Genomic DNA, 10,341 nt, shown 5'->3' with positions numbered 1-10,341 from the left:
CAATACAAGATACAGACTTGCTGGATTAATGCAATGCAAGATTTCCAATTGTGGCGACAATACTTGCCGCCAAAGGAAGATATGCCAATTCGTACGGGAGACATCTCCGGATTCATCAATTGCACTACCGATGGTTCTAGCCCTGGTCGATGGTTATAGGACGGAAGGATTATAGAATTTAACGAGGAGCACATTGCACATATACTATTCACTTCTTCTACGATGAAAAAAAGAACCGGTTAATTTATACAATTACAATCTGGATCAGTGATGAATGCGAAGTAAATACTAAACGAAAAGCGGCTTGATTTGTTTACATTTCATGTTTTGAAAAATCCGTGGTGAGTGTGTGAGCAGTAACGAAGCATACCTAGAGCGAGATAGAGTTACTGTCACATGTCCAACATGTTTCAACATAACCTGGGGTTAGCAACATGCTCAACCCATCAGGCATAAACGCATGCTGGCTGTCAGCTGTCAAGTGCTTCTTCAGTAGTGATGGGAAAACTGAACCCCTACAGGGATTCGAATCTTTTGATTCAAATCCATTCCGAGATCCGGATCTTTGAATCCGAATCCCAATCCGTCATATCATGCGTGCCTACCAAATTTACCGATTTTTCATATTATTTGTTACTTTAACAATTGTACAATCAATGGTTGAATTGATCCAAAGGCTAAATCGAGCTTTTGAATGAATCCCTCTAGGGATCGAATCTTCGAATCTTCCGAGTCCCGATTCTGCCAACACTATTCTACAGTAGAAAAAAATAAAATGCTTACCACAATCTTCCCCGTCGTTTTTGCTGCGGTTCGAAGAAACAACAAAAACATCGTACCTCGTCTGCTACGGAAAAGTGTAATCCGCCCGTTTGCCGTGATGTCGACGGACAACAACAAGTCGCCGTTGCTGGAGCGTGCCCGTAACATAGTGCCTCACCTCGAAACGGACCGCCACAAGGGCCAGGCCGGCCGGATCGGCATCGTGGGCGGTTCGCTCGAGTACACCGGAGCACCGTACTTTGCCGCAATCAGTGCGCTGAAAGTGGGCGCGGATTTGGTGCATGTGTTCTGCCCGGAGGCGGCCGCGCAGGTGATCAAATCGTACAGTCCGGAGCTGATAGTACATCCTCTGCTCGATTCCAATAACGCCATCATTCAGATCGAACCGTGGCTCGAGCGGCTGCACGTCCTGGTGATTGGACCGGGTCTTGGGCGGAACCGTCAGGTTCTGCAGACGGTGGCAGAGTTGATTAAAATCTGCCGGCAGCTACAGAAGCCGCTCATTATCGACGCGGATGGGTTGTTTCTGATAACGCAAGACATCAGCCTGGTGAAGGATTACTACGGCGTTATTCTCACACCGAACGCGATCGAGTTTTGCCGGCTGTTCGGCAAGGATCGGGACCAGATCATGATATCACTAGGAAAGCTTGGCGATGGCGTGACTGTGATTGAGAAAGGACTTAACGATCGGATCTACGATTCGCTCACGCTGGAGAAGTATGAGTGCCCGCAGGGAGGCTCCGGTCGGCGCTGCGGTGGCCAGGGTGATCTACTGGCCGGATCGTTGGCCACGTTCTACTATTGGGCGCTCGAGTCGAAACAGGAGATCAGCCCGACGATGGTAGCCTGCTTTGCTGCCAGCACGCTCACGAAGACGTGCAACAAGTACGCGTTCAAGCTGAAGGGCCGCAGCATGACGTGTAGCGACATGATTGACCAGATACATCCCGTATTTGACGATCTGTTCGAGCATAAGAAGGATTAGGGCTGACCGTGCCAGAGTAGCCATCGATCGCAGCCGAGGATGGCGCTCGCCTTCCGTTACCTCACATCGGCACATTCTATTTTGCATCTCGTCGTCATTATCGTCAGTGTCTTGATAGTCAGTGTACCTCTTCAGTACTTCCGTACTCGCTCTTGGTCGGCCTGACGTCTTCCAAACGTTCGAACGGACCACATTCCGTGTGCCTCGGGAAGGAACCACAATCGCAATGCAACGAACCTAGACGACGGGGCAGAACGAACGAACTGGCAGGTCTATGCCTAGCAACGAAACCATGGCCATCGCTAGCATCTACGGATCCTTCGATGTCCTGCTGTAAAAGCTACTCGGTAGTGGGTATAACAAGGATAGTGGAATTTTATCGTGATTATGGTCAGGGACCTGTACCGTACAGGTTAGGAAAGGTGAGGGACTAAGGGGAAATATTTTTATTGAAAGTAAGTGTGTTGTACTCAATCTAATACTTCGTAAAATCATTCGTTTGCCACCTCACATTCTGGGGGGAATAGAACAAGTGGTCGGCTGCCAGCCAGCATGAAATTAACATTCTAGCACGTCATTTTTCGTTTTGACACAAAACTCTGTACAAAAGGCATTGTTGAAAGGATCGTCAGCAGCACTGATAGAAACGGAAAGTTATATTTATTTCGAGGAAAGCATGTAATGTAATGCCAAAGATACATATTGTAATTCCACATGTGTTATTTATTGTCTCTGCTCCGATGCACAGTTCTTTCTCGACAGTGCATAATGGCCACTTTTGAGTAAATATTTGGATAAAATTATTTTTCAATTGTTTCATATTGCGAGATAATTGTTTTGTGTGAAAGTTATACTCAAAAGAGTAATTACAGTCAATCCCCATATTCTATTTTAAAATATTTAGAAAAGTATAACTTTTACATCAAAACCCTTATTTTTCTTTTAAAGACAAATAAAATAACTTTTCTAAACAGACTTATGCATACAAATTGAGTATTTTGCAACCGATCGTAAATTAAAATATTCAAAAATCAATCCGGTTTGTAGTGTTAACAGTATTCGAAGTATTATGAACAAGTTTTATCGAACTTTAGGATGGATCCATCGAAAGGCTTTGGTAAAAGCTTGCGTCTAAGAGCTTTGTTAAAAAGCTCCGACGCCAGGCGGATTTTTACACTGAAGGCCATAAATATACATGTAATAAAAAACTTGATCCGCACCAATGAAACAATCATGAAGTTTCTTTACGGTTTCGAAAGATTCATCAATGTTTGCAAAGTCGTATCTCAATCAAACTAAAATATTTCAATTTATTCAATTAATTTGAATGAGTCTTAGGTAAACGGTCCATAGAATCTGGCCTAAAGAGCCTTCCGCACAATATTAGCACCCACATTTGCCACTCTAGACTTTCAAAATTGAAATGCACAGTTAGCAAATTTCATGTTGCCACTCATCATTTGTGTGGCTAAGTTTTTGTTAGAGTAGGCAACCCCTGCATCGTGGTGGGAAGTGTCACTTTGACACTTCAATGTCAGAAGTCCTTTTCTCGTGTATCCTTTTTTAGTATTCAAAAAAGTTGTGCGCTTGCTACGGAAAGGTCCACGTGTTTCCAAGTTGTATATTCCGATTTATATCCGAATACCTTTTTAGTTTTACACGCTAAAGTGTTATTTTTCGTAAAATGTTTGTTTATTTAAAGCATTCACGTTGATTTATAACAAGCAATACATGCGCAATGGGGGTTCAGGTATGATTTTTGACACGTTTGCGTTCGAACATGTTTGTTCAAATGTAATCTTGCGGAATGAAAAAAAAAGAAACCAACAGTACGGAATATGATTGCTTATTGAAGCGCTAGATTAGCTTCGTTATTTGTTCGCCGCCAATGAAATGGTAAAACGCTTTTTAACGAGGACTTGGTAGCAAATCCCTGCTAAATGCTTCATATAGGCCACACGCTTTTGAATCCTCATTTCCAGTCGACAATCGTTGCATGCATTCCTGGGAAAAGCTTACGTTAGCACTACCCAAGTAGATTCTGGCATCATTACGGCATATCCTTGCGCCAGACGGCACGATTTCGAATGTTGATCGGAATGCTTTATTGGTGTAAGGGGAGTATTTATTCATCGGCGAACGATTCGCGAACGGTTTTCGGTAGAATGTGTACCATAACCATAAACTTATGGTTTCAAGAGCACTTTTGTAAAGTTTGATTGCTCTTCAACCTATTTGATTGCCGTTACGGCAACCGCTCAAAAGCAGTGGCATTGAAGAGGTTTATAATTGTGTGGAAATAGTTTTACGCTCCGTGATGCTATTTTTCTTTGTTCCATAATCTGTATTGCATGCATTTGTAAATATACAACTAAATTTGTGAACGATGTTTAATGTTTTGTAGGAATATTGAAATCACTTGAACATTTTTCTTAGCTTTCGTACAAGGGTTAATGACATTTGAGTTACGGTCCTTAATTCTCGCTAATGAGTTACGTTACGCTAACCTTAATTAAACAATGACACCGACCGTAATATAAAAAAAAAGTTTAATTATCTATAGCAAAGAGACAGAATGTCGATTAATTGTTTGAGTAAAGCGGGAGAAATATTCACAGAAATGTTAAGTTAAATTACTTTGTTATTCGCTACTTAACTTTCAATCGAAATGATGATACAATTATAGCACCAGAGGATGTACCACGAAAGGAACTAACGAAGCGTTTACGGTGTAAACAATTCTCATGAATGGTAATTTTAACTTCATCGACTCAATCTTGATTAAAAATGTCTCAGGGCAAGGTTTGCATCTACAAACAATAGCCATGAATGCAATGGAACGCTGGAGGCATCCCGGTACGAAGGACACGATCCCCCATCATATCTGTAAGATAAATTCTTCCAGCATACACTGCTTGGAAAATGGCTTACAAAAGCATAACGATGCAGAAGCAACCGGTTATCCGGTGGGAATCATAAACGGAAGAAACCATTGCCATTGATGAGCTTAATGATGATGCATCTCTTACCCTCATGGTAGTTGGTCGTCAGAGAACGACCGTTGCAACGGTATTCGGTTGTTGTTGTGAGCAGCTCGTTCCAAACCACTGACCCGAATGAAGCTGGCAAATGCTCGTTACAGCGTGCAAAGATGCCAATCTATTACGCTACTTACGGACATTACGACGTGTACGTAAGGAAGCTACGGTGAATAACAAACAGACATTTTGTATTGTTCCTGTTCCTGCCTCTCGTTACCTTCTATGCACTACGTTGGCAGTCCTGGTAGAATGGTAGAATTGTGACGTGTGACTCACATGGTTCACCGAGTGACGATGAAGGATGCCATCGTAACATTGCATAACAGTTGTCCCTTATATGTTCACCCAGGTGTCAAAGGGAGCTTTCGCAGAAAAGGAGGCTTTCCAACGAGAATAAAACATCTTGCGATGTACAGAAAAGAGTAGAGACAAACTTCCGGAAACTAAAAACCATCAAATACTGAATGCGACGAATGGCGATGAAAATATATTGTAAACAATACACCATGGTATGTTGCACCAATTGTTACATTTGCAGTTGCATTTATTTTTGTTTTCCTCCGTTTCTTTCCCTTAGGGAAATTGAGCACTGGCTAACCGAAGCAAGGCGGAAATGGAATGCAAATACTTTGCCACTTCTCGTGCTGCAGTAGGAAGTCAATTTAAAACGAGTGTGTTGCAATCGTCGCGATGATGGCTTTCAGTCACCATGAAATCAAATAACAGTTTTGATACACATCTTGCTTGTATGGACATTTACTCTAGCACAATGATTGTGTCACTGACGCTCACTTGTGCAGAGAGCATTTTATTTTACAATAGAAAAGCGTGTCATTTGCAACACTAGAGCCTTCTTCTCCTACAGTTTATTCAAGTGTCGGAAAAAGCACACCAACACCATGCCCTGGGAAGGGTGAGTTTAAATGTATATTTAATTTATCTGTGCATAAGGCATAGCCTTGAGGAGTGATCCGGTTACCAAAAGCCCTGGTTAAGCTAGCATTTTCCGAAACAGAGATCCACATAGACAGCAGCGTTGAGACCGATTGACATAAAGCCACAGATGTTGCTAATGGAGTTTTCAATCATAACCTGACGTGGAGTTTTTGTTCGGCGCTGCAGATGTTTTTCGTCCAGTATCGTCCTCGGGCCATGAAATACCAGCGCTACGAAAATGCAAATTTGTGAACGTAATCTGTGACATTGGGAAATGGGAATTTTCGCGTCTGATCGACTATCGATTGGTCGGGGAAAACAAACAACACAGAACGAACCAAATGACGGAAAATGCAGTGTGGTATTGATGGAAAATAAGGCTCGAGCGTGTGGTGCCCTAGGGGAGGTGCGGTTACTTTACGTAATGATTTACTTTTCCCATACATGAAGAGTACTTAAATATAGTCGCGGTTTGATATCGAGTCCCTGGACGTTTGCGGTTCTGTGGAGTTATTCAAATAAGAAGGAATCGAACTGTTCAGTCCACTGGGAAATTCAATTCCAGTGCGCTCCGGTATCCCCAATGCAAAACTTCCCCGTCAGTGACGAAGAATTAAACGCAGAATTCGAGCATTGTCCACAAGTACCTCTAGCTTTACTCGCGATATGGATCGTCGATTTTCAAAATGTAAATTTGTGCAAATTTATACAAATTGAAAGTATGGCGAGCAAAGAATCCATTTAAAGGAGAGCTTTTCAGTGAGTTTGTTCGATGTTGTACGTCCTGCCCGTGATTCCGAGTGCAGGGAAAAATATGTTTTGAACAACCTAGAAGTTTGAATCTGGCTATAACGAAATAATTAAGAGGTGTTTGCAAACCAAATTTCCTTCACTGTTGTACTATATATGAATTAAAACTATATGGGTTTGATCAAACTCGATTGTGGAAGACACATTACAATGGAAATCGCGTCTTGTTTTATGTTTTTTAATTGTCAACTTTTTACATTTCGATTGTAAAGATACTAATCAATCTCCAAGTTGCAATGAAAGAGGTGTTCAATTATTAAACTTATTTCATATTTTCACCTGATTTGGAATCTACTATACAAATATTATTGTATTTTGCATGACTTGTAGTGAAGTGTTTGGATATTAAGCGAACGCTATGCGTATTTTCGTAGGTGTCCCATAAAATGATTTACACTAAATTTGGCTGTTCCTACAATGCCTAAACTACTCGTTTTTTATAAAAGACAAAAGATTTATTTTCTTTCGCTTCTATGAATTTTATATTATTTGTTATATACAAATTAATATAATTTCGCTGACAGGTCAACCGCGTGTTTCGTTCGGAATAATGGAAAATTGAATTTTTTTCCACTCTAAGACAGTGGACTCGTAAAGAGTCGGTCCTACTTGAACTGACCGTGCTCGAATACGAATGGTTGCCCCACTTTGGCCCGTGAACTCTTTACAGTACCAGGTACTTGTAAATTTCAAGCATTACTCCTATAAACATTGTAAAGTGAAATGTACTTTCCTGTTGGAAATGTTCGAATACTAGAAATCTGGTGAGGTGAGAGGAAAACTGGTAGAGGGTAGGTGAGGAAAGCACTTTGTAAGGTGCCCTTATTTCTTGAAACATTCCACTAGGGTGAACAAGTGCCAGTGTTATGAAGGAGATGCATTTCCGTTCGGGCCAAACTCGCAAGGAGATGGATTGGGGGAAAACGCCGAAAGTCAAATGGAATTACAAAACTTTCCCTTTGCCCGTAGGGACCCTTTAACAGGCGAGAGTCTCGTGGTTAGGTGAGAAGTTCGGTAAACTTGTTTGGCTCCATTTCCGACACGAAGTCGTAGTCTTTGACGCGACTTCGGTGCTCAGAAACCCGGAAAATATTACTGGAAAACCCCGTTTTATGTTCAACCTTCTATTTGCTACCGCTTGCAACTTTTCTTTTCTTCGGACTCGGGAGAAATTGTGGATGGGGAAGCAATTATGATTTGTTAAATTCGAGGACCCTAGCCGTGCATTCGCTTAATGAAACAAAATCAGTCCGGAGTTGAAGCGAAGAGTAATCGGATTGTGTAGTTAAGTTTTTCCTGTGAATTATTACTCGCGCTGTATGAGAAAAGCTTGGTCAGAAGGATACCAAAATGTAATCCCAAAAACAAGTTAAAACAAATACTACCGGGGTTTTCCGTAATTGAGTTAATTTCCGCCCATTTCACATCCGCGTTGCGATGTTGAATAATTTATTTTCCCGGCCATTGATGGTAGCATTTTTATTGGTGTTGTTGTTTAACCTTAAAAGTCACAAAATGGTATGAAATATGGTTTAATTTTGCGGAACTGATTTGTTGAACTGATTGGTTAAATCATTTTAATATAATACTGCACAATAGAGAAGCTGAGGGGATTGGGATTTCATTCTATCGTTATCTCCCTACCTCAGTCATATGTATGTGTATCAAAGTCATGACAAGTTCTCTAGCCAGCTTTACAGATACTGGATAAAATGTTTGTTGTTGAAGAATTAAACAACGTTGCTTTTTGCTTTTGCCGTGTAAGTACCGGTTTTATGTGCCTCTTTTTTGCTCCATTTCATATCCACAAGCACGACCGAAACCCTCCAATGGTTTCAGCTGGCTGATTACAACCAATGATTTAATGTAATAAAGATTTCTTTCTTTCTTTCGAGTGTGAGAGATCAAGGGATAAAAGAAGCACGAACTCGAGCGAGAAATTGAGTCGTTTATTACGATTAAAACGATTGTTCAGATGCTCATGGGTATGTTTTTCGTTTTGTCTTTAAGAGGCAGATGTTCATCGCAAACGGTTCAGTATGATGTATGTCCATGTACGAGAGATGTGGATGATTTAATTAACTAACGGTGGACGTGAGGGAGAAGAAACTGAAAGAAAGAAAACGTTTACCAACTAAATTGACTGAAGAGACAAGAGGCTGTTTTTCGTGAAACCGAATCAAGACAGAGTGGCCAAGAAATCTCGGCCTTCGACTGTAGTGGTTAATTGGTAAAGCCTTGGGCCAACAAATGATAAATGGCTCTAATTGATGCCTCTTCGCTTTTATTAGGCAAATTCGGTTCCGTTTGAGCATTCCAATCAACCAAGAACTTAGGAACTATTGCAAATAAATGTACCCTTGAAGTGCGATATGCTTGAACATGACATCCTTGGATGGTGGAATGCTGCACCAATGGAAAGAAATCTACGATTTGTTGGATTAATGTAAGCCTCTTGATTTATTGTAACTCATTTCTTGAGTTCTGTTCACTGATGAAACTAACCTCGAGTTTATTGCTCTTTTCGGAAAGTATTTCCAAACTCTATCTATTCGAAACGAAAGATAGATGTATATACTTTAACAGGAGCATAAAAATGAAGGCAACGACTACGAAACATATGTTAAGGATAACGACAGAAAATTGACCTCTCGTTATATCCCAGCGAAATTTTGAAATTGTTTCGTTTTTTTGGTAGTTATGTGGGGTTTAAGCTTGTATGAATGAGAAACGGACATGGAATTACAAATAGCTAAGCCGTTGAATTATTCATTGCTGACAACGCTTCGGTTGGTAGAGAGTCTTTCTTCACCAATCTTCTTCACCATTCAAAACATTCGGAATTCTTCACCATTCAAAACATTCGAACCTCCTACATTTTCCACTTGGTTGGATGGTTGTGTATTTTGCGAAATAAAAAGGAGAATGTAGGGCTTCGAAAAATTAGAATAATCTCAAATAATATGTAAAGCGCGATCAAAAAGTTACAGCACAACATACTTTGAACATTTTTTCAGATCTAAGTTTTGTTTCATATTTGAATATGGAAATATAAATATTTGTTATTTTTGAGTCAAAGTTTTTTTTTAACATATTCTATTAGCGGTTACTTGAAGGAAAACGAATACCAATTTTGTTCAAATTGTTAAAATATTCATTGATAATTGAATGCAAGTATAAATACTGGATAGCAAATCAGTGTAAAGGAGTTAAAAATGCTATAAAATATAGGTCACAAAAATCTTAAGAGCAATTTCATTCAGAAAATACTTTATGGCAACACATTGGAATTCTAAGAATAACTAATAACCCTGCAAAAAGAAATAATATAAGAAATCACTGCCAATCAACACTTTTGTTCCAAGTTTTATTTCTATTCTGGTCCGTTACAGTGTAACTCCCAAAGAATATATTCGAACCAAAATCGTGTTCTCTGGTGTTGCTCATAAAATGTTTAGCTTACCGGAAAAGAGAGATCCCAGCCTCCAATTTGGCAACGGTTCGCTCGTTTGCGAATTTGTTGCACAAAGAAATGGGCACCCTCGTTATAGGACAGAAAGAACTCCGATCTTTTTAACACTTTCTTTCTGAAAGATTATAAAAATGTGATGACCATGTAAAATGAGGTGTAAAAATATAAGACATTTTTTTAGTTGTTTTTCATCCTCCGTAGGCGCGGTGTCGAGTGAAATGATGGATTCGTCCCAGTATGTGTTGATTTTCAACAAATAAAATGTTTTTTGGTTGAGTGCTTGTTAGGGAACTTGTAAAGCCTCTAGGGCC

The 10,341-nt window shown here is 40.2% G+C and overlaps 1 protein-coding gene across 1 annotated transcript; it reads left to right on the top strand.

Annotated features, from left to right (window-relative positions):
• The first annotated feature begins 778 nt into the window (after positions 1 to 778).
• LOC131272216 (ATP-dependent (S)-NAD(P)H-hydrate dehydratase) lies at positions 779 to 2,746 on the top strand. The gene has a single exon (XM_058273876.1). The coding sequence runs from the start codon at positions 881 to 883 to the stop codon at positions 1,769 to 1,771; it is 891 nt and encodes a 296-aa protein (XP_058129859.1). The 5' UTR covers positions 779 to 880; the 3' UTR covers positions 1,772 to 2,746.
• The last annotated feature ends 7,595 nt before the right edge of the window (positions 2,747 to 10,341 follow it).

Source organism: Anopheles coustani, chromosome 3, assembly GCF_943734705.1.
Source record: "Anopheles coustani chromosome 3, idAnoCousDA_361_x.2, whole genome shotgun sequence".
Taxonomy (NCBI): domain Eukaryota; kingdom Metazoa; phylum Arthropoda; class Insecta; order Diptera; family Culicidae; genus Anopheles; species Anopheles coustani.
Note: the sequence above shows the minus strand (reverse complement) of the source record. Positions and strands in the feature narration are given on the sequence as shown.